The sequence below is a fragment of the Rattus rattus genome, chromosome 1 (assembly GCF_011064425.1).
Source record: "Rattus rattus isolate New Zealand chromosome 1, Rrattus_CSIRO_v1, whole genome shotgun sequence".
In the NCBI taxonomy this organism is placed as follows: domain Eukaryota; kingdom Metazoa; phylum Chordata; class Mammalia; order Rodentia; family Muridae; genus Rattus; species Rattus rattus.
This window is the reverse complement of record NC_046154.1, coordinates 261,601,011-261,616,175: the sequence shown is the minus strand read 5'-3', so window position 1 is coordinate 261,616,175 and position 15,165 is coordinate 261,601,011. Positions and strand designations below refer to the sequence as shown.

At 50.5% G+C, this 15,165-nt stretch overlaps 1 protein-coding gene across 2 annotated transcripts; it reads left to right on the top strand.

The window, feature by feature from the left end:
• The first annotated feature begins 8,977 nt into the window (after positions 1 to 8,977).
• Positions 8,978 to 15,165, top strand: LOC116883719 (keratin, type II cuticular Hb6). 2 transcript variants are annotated; one of them, XM_032884947.1, is made up of 10 exons: positions 8,978 to 9,346; positions 9,956 to 10,164; positions 10,814 to 10,878; positions 11,339 to 11,340; positions 11,617 to 11,712; positions 11,880 to 12,044; positions 12,279 to 12,404; positions 12,680 to 12,900; positions 14,720 to 14,751; positions 14,888 to 15,165. In XM_032884947.1, the coding sequence occupies exons 1-10, from the start codon at positions 8,978 to 8,980 to the stop codon at positions 15,067 to 15,069; spliced, it is 1,467 nt and encodes a 488-aa protein (XP_032740838.1). In that variant the 3' UTR covers positions 15,070 to 15,165. The 2 variants fall into 2 exon arrangements, with proteins under 2 accessions (XP_032740838.1, XP_032740847.1); XM_032884956.1 differs by lacking the exon at positions 11,339 to 11,340 and having other exon boundaries at positions 10,814 to 10,874.

Genomic DNA, 15,165 nt, shown 5'->3' with positions numbered 1-15,165 from the left:
CACGGCTAAGTATTTGTCTCTTTAGTTCTCTCAAATCCGACTGGAGTTTACAGAATGTGTGGCATATGGTCTTTAGGTACTTCAACACCATACCCCCCCCCCAAACCCGGGGTCTTGAGTGTACTAGCAAGGACTCTGTCCCTGAGCAATACTGCATCCCCTTCAACGTACATTTCTTAAAAATACCCGCAGGACCTTTTTTTACATGCTAGGGAATCCACAACAAATCCGGAACAGCATTTACAACCCATTCTGTATTCTATTTCCCCAGTTGTTCTAGGAATACATTAAAGTATATTAACATAGGCTTTCACCGTTTTCCATGTCCCCTTTGTCCCAATGCCCTCTGTGTGGGAGGTCAGAGCTTTAGACTGATTGTTCCCTGTGGGACATCACAGGTATGTGTGGCAGCTGAAGTTTCAGTCAGTTGCCTCTCTGGCTCTTAGGTTTTCATTGTGGACGTTTAAGACCTCACTACCTACTTGTAAGCAGTGCCTACTTATTGCCCTGCACAGGTGAGAAATAGCCACCACTTGACAAAATTCTTTGAGATAGTGCGGGGCCAGAGGCTTGGTTCATTTCCGGTTTACATTTGGGGCAGAATAGTTCATATACATTTTGGGCACCAGAACAGAGGGCATAACATGTCTGATTGTGGCTCTGCAGTTGGATTGCTTGAGAACATTTTCCCTTTACAAGGAGCGAGGACTCTGTAGGGAGCATACACCTTACTTTGACAAGAGTGCTTTCCTTTGCATGGGCTACCTACTGTGTGCTCAGCAGGGGCTACCTACTGTGTGCTCATCATGGGCTACCTACTGTGTGCTCATCATGGGCTACATACTGTGTGCTCATCATGGGCTACATACTGTGTGCTCATTATGGGCTACCTACTGTATGCTCATCATGAGCTACCTACTGTGTGCTCACCAATATAAGCAGGAAACAATCTCCAGTTCATACTCCAGCCATCCGAGGGATGCACTATTCCTCTTGTTTTTACAGAAGAGGAAATGGAGGCTCAGATAGGTTGAATAATTTGCTCAACATCTCCCAACTGTCATGAGGTGAATTTGGGAGCCCCCGCAAGCATGAGGACCACCTCCCCATTTCTTAGTTTATGAGAAAGTTCCAGAGGGTAGAAAATGCTGGCTGGGGTGAATATCTGTAAACTTAGACAGTGGAAGGAAGGAAGGAAGGAAGAAAGGAAGGAAGAAAGGAAAGAAAATAGCAGAGTCAGTGACTGGAACAGGTTGGATGGGAGGGGCTGATGAGATGTGTGCTCTCAGGGCTGTATGGGGATGGCATGTGGCTGAGAGGTGCTTCATGGATGTGAGCACTGGTGAGGCCCTGGAAGGCACCAGTTTTAGCTACCTGCATCTTCTTTAGTTGTTTTGGTTCATTGATGTGCCCTAGTTGGCAACCAGCCATTTCTACTCCAATAGAGCATCCTACAAAAAAACACTTGGGAAGGCACAGTGGACAGCAGAGCACAGGGGCATAGAAGTCCCTGGGAGCCCAGGCAAACAGAAAGATCTTAGGGAGGAGCAAGGGGTGGGTGTGGTAAAGGGTAGGAGGGAGGAGACCTCAGGGCAGAGCTGCATTCAGAGATTGACAGGACAGATGTGGAGTCATAAGCTATGCCGGTCATCTGGTCACCCAGATGGGTGTGAAACCTGCTGCCGCTTCATGTTTTCAGAGAGCTGGCCGGACCAACGTGTTGGAAGCTCTTTAAAACCATTCTGGATACTGCCCACAACAGTGTCCCCAGCTACCAGCTGTCCACTTGTCCCTGGAGCATGTGTTGAGTCAAGCAGTACCTCACAGATGGCCTTTCCTGCCAAGGGAGCTCCCATCAAAACAGCAGGCACAAGCAGGAGCCCATTACTAATGCCTAGCTCTTGCTAAGCAAGTTTCAAGCCCCAAGAAGCAATTTAGAATGATGCAAAGACACTCACGTGTGACATCGTTTCGTTGGACTTCAGGGGCTATTAATCACTGCTAAGTTTTGAACACTTAATAGGACATTTAGTCTGTTTACTTCCAGGGAAATGCTGAAAACTGAAGTGGGGAGTCAAGAAAGGAGTTAGAGAGTGGGGGAAGGGGGCACAAGAGGTCGACTGAACCACGCCATTCTAACATCGGGTTCTAACAGTGTAAAGTCAATACGTTGCGGCTATGGGAGTTAAAATCATTCTTATTGAGAAATACTCCAACGGATAGGAGAATTTATAGCCTTAAGACTATAGTGTTATAAGAATAAAACACTAAGAGCTCCCATGCACTGGTGTGTACTCTGATAAGTGGATACTGGCTGAGAAAGTACAGGACACCAAGGATACAATCCACAGTACTCAAGAAGGTTAACAAGCCAAAGGGACCAAGTGAGGATGACCCAATCCCACTTGGGAGGGAGAAGAAAGCAATCGCCCCCAGGGGGCAGAGAGAGGGAGGGATTTCGGTGGGAGAGTGGGGTGACCCTCTAGAATGTACCAGAGACCTGGGAGGTGAGAGAGGCTTAGGACTCAAAGGGGAGGGACCTTAGATGAAGTGCTCTACCGTGAGGAGAGACCACCTCCAGTAGAAAGACGGGGCATCAGGTGGAGGGGTGGGGTTGTCATCTCACAGTCAAAAACTCTGACCCAGAATTGTTCCTGTCTAACAGAACCACAGGGACAAAAATGGAGAAGAGACTGAGGGAAAGGTGGCCCAGTGACTGGACCGAATTGGAATCTAGCTCAAGGGGTGGCTCCAAGGCCTGACACTATGACTGATGCTATGGTGTGCTTACAGACAGGAGCCTAGCATAGCTGCCCTCCAAGAGGCCCAACAAGCAGCTGAAGGAGGTAGAGCAGATACTTACACCCAACCAATGGACAGAAACCGGGGACTCCTGTGGTTGAATTAGGGAAAGGCTGGAAAAATCTGAGGAGGGTGACCCCAAAGGAATACCAGAAGTCTCAGCTAACCTGGACCCCTGAGATGTCTCGGACACTGAGCCACCAACCAGGCAGCATGAACCGGCTGGTCTGAGGCCCCGGACACATATACAGAGAGATATATATGGTCTGGCCTCAGTGAGAGAAGATGTGCCTAACCCTTGAGAGATTTGAGGCCCCAAAGAATGGGGAGGTCTGGTGGGTTGGGGGGTGGGGGTGGGGTGGGGGTGGGGGTGGGGGGTGGGGGTGGGGACATCCTCTTGGAGACAGGAGGGAAGGGGAGGAGGAATGAGATGAGGAACTGTCAGAGTGTGGACAGGGAGGGGGATAACAACAGGACAGTAGAAAAAAGATTAAAGATAATAATACGTTAAACAAAAGAGCTCTTATGCACTGTGACTCTTCAGAGATGGAACCTTTCTCTGGCCTAGGTGATACATCACCTGGATCTTATAATTATTTACCCCTCATTTCTTTTTACGGTCTTAGAACTACAGTGGCGTACGTGTCCTCTTCCCAGGTTTTGAATTCTGCAGATGTGGACTCACACCATAGACTTCTTTCTTGTCTGGCTTCTGTTCTGCGATGCTATCTGATGTTTTTCAATTGGAGTGTGTTCACTGTATCCCATCAGTCAGCTCTCTGTGCAGCTAGGCTCATGGTCTACTCCATATGTGTAAGGGAGGACTTGGGAGCATCTCTCTCTACCTTCTCATGCAGCTGTAGTTGTGTGCAGCTATTATGGGGTGCATTCTGTACTCCCCCAGCTTTAAAAAGAATCTCCCCTATGTCAGTCAGCCTCATTTTACACAAGGTACCAGTCCAACAGATTTATAGACATGGACTGTGTGTGTATGTGTGTGTGTGTGTGTGTGTATGTGTGTATGAGTATGTGTGCATGTATGTGTGTGTACATGCATGTATGCATGTATGAGTGTGTGCATGTGTGTATGTGTGCATGTACATGTGTGTACATGCATGTGTGTATATGTGTTCATGTGTATGTGTGCGTGTGTATGTGTGTGCGCGTGTATGTGTACATGTGTGTATGTGCATGCGTGTATGTGTGTGTACATGCATGTGTGTGCATGAGTGTATGTGCATGCATGTGTGCGTTCACACGTGTGTGCACATGTGGGTGTGCATATGTGTGTGTGCATGTGGCGGTCAGAGCAAACACCTTGTGGGAATCAGTTCTCTCCTTCCACCATCTGAATCCTGGGGATTGAACTCAGGTCATCTGCCTTTGCAGCTAGCACTCTTACTCGCTGGGAAATCTTGCTGACCTTTGTACAGTTCAGTCATTAAAATTTTTATGTTATGTGTATGAGTGTTTTATCTGCATATATGTCTGTGCATACTGTTCATGGTTGGTGCCCATGTCAGAAGAGGGTGTCAAAGTCCTTGGAATGGGGGTTGTGGATGGTCGTGATGCTCAATCCTCTGCAAGAGCAATAAGTGTTCTTGTCGTGTGAGCGCTTGCCCCAGCAGCTCTGCCCTGTGCAATTCTTACAGTCTCCTCTGAGGCTGGTGCCCTGAATCAAGGAAAGCAGAGAGGGAAGATACCCACTCAGGGTGAGAGTCAGAGACAGGCAACCCCAGGGGCTGGTGCACCAGACCCTGATGGAAGGAATGAGTTTTGCTCTTTGCGTTCCCATCTGCCCACCAGCAACAGCACACTGTAGACATGTTTGCATGAGGCACCTAACTCACATGTTCACTTGCTTCCTCCTCAACACCCTCTTAAGGTTTTCTTTGCACAGCACTCTCGGGGTTATGGGCTGGAGGATAGAGAAGAACTCATCTTTGCTCTCGGTGAGCCTCTAGCTTTAATAGCAAAGCTGGGCACATACACAGATCACGAACAGAGAGGCACATCCGGAAACAGCACTACATACAAAAATTTTGTTTGTGGGCACATTCCAAGGGCTTGGCACATAGTAGGTGCTCAATAAATGTCTGTTGAATGAATGCAGTGAGTACCAGCTACACATTAAGTACTGAGTAATGGGATCATCAAAGCTTGGTGGCCAGTTGTACAAAGCTTTGTGGTCAGATGGGGTGGGGTTACACGAAGAAGACCAGGAAGTGGTCATTTCTAGGGGTGGGGTTGGAAGAGTGATGCTGCTCACTGAGGCCTGAAGGAGTGAAGTAAGAGAAATGTGTAAGAGTCAGCCAGTGGGGTGAGGATGAGGGCCTGATTTCAGGGCCTGGGTCTTTATTGCATCTCTCTCTCTCTCTCTCTCTCTCTCTCTCTCTCTCTCTCTCTCTCTCTCTCTCTCATCATAGAATTTTATGATCCTTCTTTCAAGGACCCTTAGCCTTCCTGGGCTGCTATCCTTGGTTCTGTCTCCTTACTAAGTCCTCTCCGAGTCACCTCCTGCTTTTGCCTGGTAAAATCCCATCCTTGCCTTTCCCAGAGAGCCTCTGTTCCCCTCCCTGGAAAGGCAGTGCAGCCAATCATTCCTCTGCACCTGATGTGTCTGCAAAGTGCCCTCTGCACACTCCTACTTTCCTCATCTCTGCGTCTGTTTTCCTTGACATGTGAGAACCCCAGAGTCCTGGTTTCCTTCTTCTGTGTAGTCTCCCCTTCCCAAAGTAGCACGTTTAGGGTTTACCTGACAGGGCATACCAATCTCAGAGTCCCCAGATGTCCCATTTGCAAGGTATATCTGGTCTCCGCTACCTTCTATTTTGGGGATCTGCCTCACACTCAATTCTTTCCCCACTAGCAGAAGGGACTGAAGTGAACTTTGAGTAAAGACATCATGAGATGAAAATGGTTTTATATGTAGGCACTACAAGGTCCACTTGTCCACATGAGCTGGAGGAAGAGACTGCTCTCTAGGCCATACCACTTGGGCCCACCGTCTCCACATGCAAGGTGGCCAGTCCAGAAGGGTTTCCTTTGATATGAAGCTTCTCAAAACAAAAGAATTAATGTCCTTTCTGTCAGCAGTGTGGCTATTGGCTCTTCCCCTGGGAGGTTCTTCCTCAACCCCAGCTTCCATCCATCCATCCAGTGAAAGCTGGCCTACTCTTGCTTCCTTTGCACTTTATTGTGTTAGGATAGATTACCAAGAGCATCCCATGGGATTTCCGGATACCACCTAGTCAGGAGGTTTGGGGATTAGAAGAAAAACAAAACAAAAAACAAAGCAAAACAAAGCAACCACACAATAAGACACATAGGCTGGCTGTTGTTTCATTTATGATTAAGGATTTCTTTTTTTCAAAGCAATGCTTTATTTTTTGAGGTAATGTAGGTACATCATTTCTCTTTCCTTTCTTCGCTCCAAACCCTCCCATGCACCCCCATGCTCACTTTCAAAATCATGGCCTCTTTTTCTTTAATTGCTGTTACACACACACACACACACACACACACACACACACACACACACACACACACACTCCTAAATACATAAATAAGACTTACTCAGGTCATATAATGTTACTTGTATATATGTTGTCAGGGCTGACCATTTGATGTTGGACCATCCACTGGGGGTTCATCTCTCTCAGGTTTCCTCAGCTGTCTGTAATTCTTTGTCATGAGGACTTATGGTATTTCCTCTGTATCCATTAACATGTCTACTGGTATTGCCTTTCAGTTCATGTTCAGTCATCCCTGTTGGTGAGACTTGATGTAGCTTCTGACATTTCTAAGAGGCACAGTCTCCCAACAAACGTCCTCTCCTTCTGGCTCTGTCAATTTTTCTGTCCCCTCTTCCACAAGATTCCCGAACCTTATGGACAGAGGTTGTGTCAGTTGGGACTGGGGATCCACAACTCTGCCTTTGGTCGGTTGTGTGGCCAAGGATTTCTGAGTCTCTAAGACCAAATGAAAAACACAAGTCTTTGAAAGGTCTTCCAGTGAGTGACGTTTGGATCATCTGAGCTTTTCTTTCTGTTAGAGTCGCTGCCTAAGGATTGGTCAAGATGACGGTTTGTGAGGACATCTTTCCTGAGGCAGTGGACTGGACCAGGAAGGAGATGGCCATTAGACTCTTTCCCAGAGTAAAGGTCATTGTTCTCCTTCCCTTTCCTGGGACAGGCCCACTTGGTAGAACAATAGTGCTCTCAAGAATAATTGAGTACGTTCTATGTGCCAGCTGCCGTGTTAAGTATTATCGTGTATTATTTTATTAACTTCCCCTACTACTCTTTCAAGATATTCCCATTACTGGTAGTTGAACATAAGTGGTTTGGGGAGGTGAGTGAGTGCACCCCACCAAAGCTGTCAATACTCCTACAACAGCAATAGCACAACAACAAACCCACATCTGTTTGTGCCTTGGAGTGGATCAGGCTCAGGCCCAAGTACTTAGTGAAGATTAATTCTTTAATCCTTACAACAACTTTACGAGATGGGTATTATCCTCATCTTACAAGTCATAATGGAGGCTCAGAGACGCTAAGTAGCTGCCTGGAGTTATCCGGTAGCGTGGTGGTAAGAGCCTGGATTTAAAACTAGGTACTTTGGAATCCGGATCTGTGTCCTCAACTGGTATAACACGTATTTCCACTTTTCAAAAATTGCAGCTCCCAAAGGAATAATTGTACGTAATGACAGAATAAACACCAGGCACACATAGCTGACCCAGAGGGTCAGGGCATGGTCATGACGTAAGCAAAACAACGATGTGTTCTGTTCTACTCTGGCTGGCTTTGTTCTAGTCTGTTCTGTGACTGAAAAATGGTGGTCATTCCCAATGGAGGGCAACAACATGAACTCTGGGAAAACACTGTCCAGAGTGGCTGGCAGAGATTAGGGTGCACACCATGCTCTGGAGTTTACAGAGCTAAATCCACCCCTTCAGACTTCCAAGACAGCCAGGGGAGGCAAAGCCTCAGCTGGTTTCCAGCAGAGTGAAGCACCTGCTTCAGGGCCATACAGAGGTAGTCAGGGCAGTGCCTCTGGCCCTAACCAGCTCTTGTGAGTTTAAGGCCTACGCTGGATGGGCAACGCTAGCTGCTACAGTTATGTCTGAATGCTTATCAGAGCCACTGCAGGCTGATGTTACAAAGTGGAAGGGTCATTGGGGAAGGAAATGGGGGGTTCGCAGTACAGGAAAGATAGGTGTTCATAGTGCGGAAAGTATCAGGAGCTCGACTGACAGCTGGGATCTTTGTGTTCTCTTCATGTCACCCTACCAACAGTAAGGTCACCCCATGGATGATACAACAACCTGAGGTGAAAAAGACATGAGATGCTCACCAGTGTTGGGATTTCTTGGGGCCAGTGACCCAGTGGACACTTCGGACTTGGGGAAGACGGAAGGAAGACACTCCCTTGGTCCTAGATAGCCATGATGGGCTAAGAATTGTTTGTGTCCATAGATGTGTGTGTGTGTGTGTGTGTGTGTGTGTGTGTGTGTGTGTGTGTGACTGTGACGTAGACATGTGGCCTATGAGTTCATGGAAATTGTGTGTAGGAAGGGTAACCTGATGAGGGAAGGGAAGGGTCCGCGGGAGTGAGAGATGGAGGAGGGAGAAGGTGACTAACTTAGATTCATATATGGAGCCTTAAGGGGCACGTAGACGAACTACCCAGGCGCACACCTAGCACACCAGTTCCATGCCATCTGTGTCCCTAGCTTGGTTGGGTCAGGACCTCGGACAGCGGTGCCGCCATTTTCAAGTGCCTGATTGGAGCAATAGCTCTGCCCCGCTTCCTTTTCCTTGCAGTGTGAGTCACCTACATGGTCTCTCCCTTTCTGTGTGTTGGGCGCAGGAGCAGGGGATGGAGGAGGTGAGCTGTCCCTTTGAAGAAGGAAATTGTACAGTTTAGGGTAAAGGACCATAAACACCAGCAACTGGTTAACCAATTTAGCACATTTAAGGAGGAGCCACAGCAGCTAAACAAGCCAAGCTCATAAAGCCATCTAATTGCTTCAAACCACGTGGTCACAGTCAGGGTCCTCACATATATAAAGGGCCAACAAACCTTAAGAGGTAAACACCTGAATCCACGTCCACTGTACCCTCCACTTGGACGTCTCCAGTCTCCCAGTCGCCCTACTCCCCAAATAACCATGACTTGTGGATCCTACTGTGGTGGCCGCGCCTTCAGCTGCGCCTCAGCCTGTGGGCCCCGTCCCGGCCGCTGCTGCATCACTGCAGCTCCCTACAGGGGCATCTCCTGCTACCGCGGACTCTCAGGGGGCTTCGGCAGCCACAGTGTCTGCGGGGCCTTCCGCTCTGGCTCCTGTGGACGCAGCTTCGGATACCGATCCGGAGGCATCTGTGGGCCCAGCCCCCCCTGCATCACCACCGTCTCTGTCAACGAGAGCCTGCTCACCCCTCTCAACCTGGAGATCGACCCCAATGCTCAGTGCGTGAAGCATGAGGAGAAGGAGCAGATCAAGTGCCTGAACAGCAGGTTCGCCGCCTTCATCGACAAGGTGGGTGTCCTGGACCAGCCCTTCCTGGAGCACAGCATGGCACAGCCAAGGCTGGGCACTGAGGGGAATGGGGAGCAGAAAGCCCTCTCATAATGAGCTCAAAAGACAGGATTCACAGGGCTCACTTATCAGTTCTGAGAAGCAGAGCTTATGGCCGAGAGAAGTGGCCAGGCTGTCCTGGGCACAAACTGACTACAGGGAGTCCCAAGGGCTGCAGGATGGAGCTTTGGGCAGCCCAAGAAGGGAGACTGCACTTGGGCTGACAGGAAGGGTGCAGACTATTGGAGGAAGGGGCAGAGGCCTTCCTAGTGAGAGACTCCAAAAGGCCTGTGACTCCATCACCTCTGGGATGTGAATAGGGGTGCTCTGCTTATGGGGACTCCTGCCTTCCTCGCTTCAGAGGAGAGCACTGAGCCCAGCATAGGGCACTGAAGTGTCCACCTGGCTTCCTGAGTAGGCACTGACCCTGTCCCTTGTGCTCTCCCCGTGGGAAAGCTAGGTAAGGCCAAGAAAAGGGAATGGAGATTCAGGCTCCTTCCCAGAGCCCCTCTACTCCATCTCCACCATCATCCCAGACCTGACCCTGAACCCCTTCTCCCTCCATGGCAGGTGCGCTTCCTGGAGCAGCAGAACAAGCTGCTGGAGACCAAGTGGCAGTTCTTCCAGAACCGCAAGTGCTGTGAGAGCAATGTGGAGCCTCTGTTCGAGGGCTACATCGAGACTCTGAGGCGGGAGGCTGAGTGTGTGGAGGCCGACAGCGGCAGGCTGGCTGCTGAGCTCAACCATGCTCAGGAGGCCATGGAGGGCTACAAGAAGAGGTGAGAATGGCTTGGTGTGGTGCTGGTATAAGCTGTGCTTGATATCAAAGCCCAGGACATGAAAGTGTAGCCAGGCTGATGTCATTTTAGGATCCTGCTGTCTGTGAAATATCTGTACAGACATTTCTCGGAGAGGACTAGAGAGTGTCAGAGTCTACCATTTTTGCCTCAGTCTTCTCTCTAAAGACTGAGACCAACAGCTCTGTCTTCTCTGGGGAGGACAGACACAGCCTGACCCCAGCCCTTTCTCTCGTGGATCCTCTGCACTGTGACCCCTGAACAGATTCTGCTCAGGAAAGTAGGAGAGTCATGAGCCATACTGTCTATCTGTCTCTCTGCCTTGGATACTCAGCCCAGGAACTTGAGTCTGTTCCACAGCTGGGCTGGGGCTGACCTGCCACTAGGGGAGGTTGGAGCTGCAGTATCTAAGAACCCATGATGTCCACTCCACATGAAGTTGGCATCGAATCCATTTCCTTCCTGTGCTGACTTCATAACAGCGCTAGGAGGCTCCCTTACAGCCTCCCCCACTCCCAGGTAGCTCAGAGAGCCCTAGCAGGGCCAAGAACTCTGAGGGCTCTCCCCCTGAGCTCCCTGCATGGCGTGTGAGTTTGCACACCACACCTCACATTGCCTCTCTCTGTCCTAGGTACGAGGAGGAAGTTTCTCTGAGAGCTACAGCTGAGAATGAGTTTGTGGCTCTGAAGAAGGCAAGTAGCTGGCGGTGGGAGGTAGAGCGACACACCCGAGTGAGGGACACACTGTGCTTGTGGTGACCCCCATGGCTTAACCTTCAGGAATTTTGACCTTCCCACAACAAAATAGGAAAAGTCTCAGAGAGATGGCCCAATGAATGTCAGACCCAGGGCTGTGATAAAGGGGTGGTCTAGGGGCAGCAGCCATTTGGAAGGTTGTCACCCAGAGAGTCAGTAGTTCCAATCCCATGAGGCCATGTGTGAGTTTGGAATGTCTCTCAGCCCATTCTGTGCTGATGCAAGACCTTGGCTGTATTGACCTTGATGTGTCTTTCCTTCATTCTGGGGTGTGTGGCTGGGGTTCCAGGACCCACAGGGCTTTATCCTCTTCACTGAAAGTGGTGTGGTCTACATCCATACCAGAGTATTAGGACCCAAGACAGTGTGTAAGCATTGAGAGGGTCACTAGGAGTGGCCAGTTGTCCTCTTGAAGCACTGCTGGTTCAGCTGGAAGACTTGGGAGCCAACTGGGAAGCCTTTTAGAATGGAACAGAGCCACAGAGCAAGAAAGAGAGGGGCTGAGAGGCAGAGAGTCCCCATACCTGAGGAACAGTCAAGTGCAAGCTGGGAAGTGGGGGCAGAGATCTTTGCACACAGGGATCTCTCTCCACTGTGCTTCCTGGGATGGATGAAGAGAGAAGAATTTAGGACATGATCAGCTGAGTGAGTCAGGCTCACACCTCTCCCTCTCTCCCAGGATGTGGACTGTGCCTACCTGCGCAAGTCAGACCTGGAGGCCAACACAGAGGCGCTGACCCAAGAGATCGACTTCCTGAGGCGACTGTATGAGGAGGTGAGGGCAGCAGCTAGGCAGAAGCCCAACAAGTAGCCTGCAGACAGTCGTTGCATCACTGTGAAGTCCTGTGTGGGCCAGGGGAAGTCTGAGAGGTTGGCACAGGGATGTGGGCTTAGACTGGATTTTTCAAGAAGCTTTTGACTGCTGTCTCCCTCCTCCTGCAGGAGACCCGCATCCTCCACGCCCACATCTCAGACACCTCTGTCATCGTCAAGATGGACAACAGCCGGGACCTGAACATGGACTGCGTCATTGCTGAGATCAAGGCTCAGTACGATGACATTGCCAGCCGCAGCCGCGCAGAGGCCGAGTCCTGGTACCGCACCAAGGTGAGAGGTCAGGACATCTGTCCTTAGATGAGACAGTGGGAAGGACTCCAGGATCTATCAGAACAGGCTTCTTCTTGCACACCAGGAGTCACAAGAGGATGGCACACAGCTCTAGGCTGAGGAGGCAGCCCAGCCTGCCCACTGTGCATCTTGCACACTTGGTGGCAGTGTGCTCACTGGGTCACTGTCACAACCTGAGCCTCATGGGTATCTCTGCTTCCCTCCTACCCCCAGTGTGAGGAGATAAAGGCCACAGTGATCCGACATGGAGAGACCCTGCGTCGCACCAGAGAGGAGATCAATGAGCTGAACAGAATCATCCAGAGGCTGACAGCCGAGATCGAGAATGCCAAGTGCCAGGTGTGTAAGGTTCAGCTGCTCTGAGACCAGAGAGGCTGGGTACCTACTCGGTGCCACACAGTCAGCTTGTGTCCTGCTTGGAGCTCACCATTTAGTCTTCCAACATTGGCACAGCTGGGTTTCCTGATCATGCTCACTCAGGTTGACCCACGGGAACAAGGCAAGAGGCTGCTTCTAGAATGTTCCCGACTGGTGGGAGAGACTGGATAATGTACTGATAATGGACAGTGGGACCCAGAGACCCTTGGCTATCCCGTTCTCTTCTGTGTCCCCAGAACACCAAGCTGGAGGCTGCTGTGACCCAGTCTGAGCAGCAGGGAGAGGCTGCCCTCACCGATGCCCGCTGCAAGCTGGCTGAGCTGGAGGCTGCCCTGCAGAAGGCCAAGCAGGACATGGCCTGCCTGCTCAAGGAGTACCAGGAGGTGATGAACTCCAAGCTGGGGCTGGACATCGAGATCGCCACCTACAGGCGCCTGCTGGAGGGCGAGGAGCAGAGGTGGGTTCTGTAGCTTTTCACTTTCCCAACCCTTCTTGGGTCCTCAGCATTGAGCCCTACATCTTGTGTACCAGTTCATCTTCGCTTCCTCACCTCACCATCCCGCACGTGGATAGGAAATCTGTGTAAGTCCTTTAACCTGGATGTAACCTTTAACCTCGATATAACCTTTAACCTAACTCCATTTCCCTTGCTCCCGCTGGCCTCTCTCTCAGGCTGCCTACAGGGAGATCCTGGGTTTTGCTCTCTCAAGGTCAACCTGGTGTTCATATTTAGGGTGCAGCTTCCCCTTTCCCTATCACATGCTTCGTGAATTCTCAGGACTCCATGTTCTTCTCTAAGCTGTCCCTGGCTAGCTCCACTCCAACCTTGGAAATTCAGATTTATCTCATGATAGCAGCAGAGTCCACCAACCCCCTGCTCAGCCCCTGTGATGGTGACTAGAGAGCGTACTAGAGTGTCTTCCCATTGCAGTTTGGACTGAGGAAGAGGATAATGGACTTTTGTTAGCTTTTAAAACTCACAGTCAGGTACTGGTGCAGGGCCTCCTTGCTGTTCAGTTTTGTGTTGTGGAGGGTTCCTCACACCCCAAGTTCTTTAGGACTCCACTTTTTACTTTTTTAAAAAAAAGATTTATTTGTCATATATGAGTATATGGTAGCTGTCTTCAGACACACCAGAAGAGGGCATCAGGTCTCATTACAGATGGTTGTGAGCCATCATGTGGTTGCTGGGAATTGAACTCAGGACCTCTGGAAGAGCAGCCAGTGCTTTTAACCACTGAGCCATCTCTCCAGCCCCAGGACTCCACTTTGAATGAAACTCTTGTTTTTGTACCCTCTGTTTCATGCCCAGCTGTTTGGTTGTGTTCCCAGCCTCCTTTTGCGTATAACCAGCCTCCAGGGTGGCACACAGGTGTAAACTTGGGAGATGGGGAAACAGACTTGACATGTGATCACATTGAGAGACTACCCAGAACTACAGAGTAGATTGGGAAGCTTGGAGGTACCTGAGAATCTGGATGTTGGAGAGAGAGAGAGAGAGAGAGAGAGAGAGAGAGAGAGAGAGAGAGAGAGAGAGAGATCCCTGCCAAGGAACCCCAGCTTCTCCACCACACACAGGCAGAGAGGAAGTGGACCAGATCATCTGTTCTGAGTTTGTCAGCCTCGGTCATTGTGTGTTCTGGCCAGCTCTGCTGGGTTCCCTTCTGGAAAATAATGACTAGTGGAAAAAAATACAGGGTAGGAAAAAAATAGTGTAGTTTTAGCCCTGAGCTGCCATTGGTCATTTCCTCTGTAGGTGCCCAATGAGAGGACTGCTGTAGGTAGCTTCCAAGCTGCCTCTAAAGTTCTAAGCTCTCATCTCTCCATCTGGAGTCATTTATGAAGACAGGTGTTGTCGTCCGATACAGGGGCAAATGGTTCTGATCTCCCTTAGGCCCAATGTCACAATGACGATCCGATAGGATCTAGAAAATTACACCCGCTTCCCCCGGATGCACTTACAGCTCAAAACCGACAGGGCAACAGCAGCCAGTGCTGCAGCACCTATGTCTTGAGTGTCTTAGTCCCCAGGAGAGCTCTTGGATTATTCTGTGAGGAGACCTAGAGCCCACTAAGGTGCGCAGCGAGTAAGCAGGAGTGATAGAGGGCTTTCCTTGCCTTCAGAATCCACGTGGTGCCCCTCAGGGCTACCCTCAGCTCTGGGTTTCTCAATTTCTCTCATGCACCCTTTCCCTAGGGCTAGAGCCTAGAAGGACCCGTGATGGCTCCAGTTATACGCTTTTGGTGGACTAACGTCTCCCTTTCCTCTCCCACAGGTTGTGTGAGGGTGTTGGCTCCGTGAATGTGTGTAAGTAATTCCAGCCTCCCCTTTTCCTGCGGGGTGGTGCGCGCCTTTGGGGGCGGGAACACTTAAGCTTGCTGTTGCAGAGCCTCCTGGCAGTGGCGGTGCCTGACACAGTCTCCCCTGTTCTCCCGGCTTTCAGGCGTGAGCAGCTCCCGCGGTGGCGTCGTCTGTGGCGATCTCTGTGTCTCCGGTACTGCCCCTGCTGTCAACACCAGAGTGTGCAGCGCACCTTGCAGTGGCAATGTGGTGGTGGGCACCCCCAATGCCTGCGGCCCCTGCGCCGGGGCAGGCGCCTGCAGCGGAGGCTGTAAGAAGTGCTAGGAGGCCACAAAGCTGCAAGCCACTGCCATGGGCCACCCTGCCCGAAAAGACAGCACAGCGGGACAGTGGCCTCGGCCCCTTCTTCTAATTCTTTAG

Bases quoted from the DNA above. Each gene is read 5' to 3' on its own strand.
- LOC116883719 (XM_032884947.1), top strand. From the start codon at position 8,978: ATGACTTGTGGATCCTACTGTGGTGGCCGCGCCTTCAGCTGCGCCTCA. The intron at 9,347-9,955 runs GTGGGTGTCCTG...CCTCCATGGCAG, and splicing joins TCGCCGCCTTCATCGACAAG to GTGCGCTTCCTGGAGCAGCA. The intron at 14,752-14,887 runs GTAAGTAATTCC...CCCGGCTTTCAG, and splicing joins TGTTGGCTCCGTGAATGTGT to GCGTGAGCAGCTCCCGCGGT.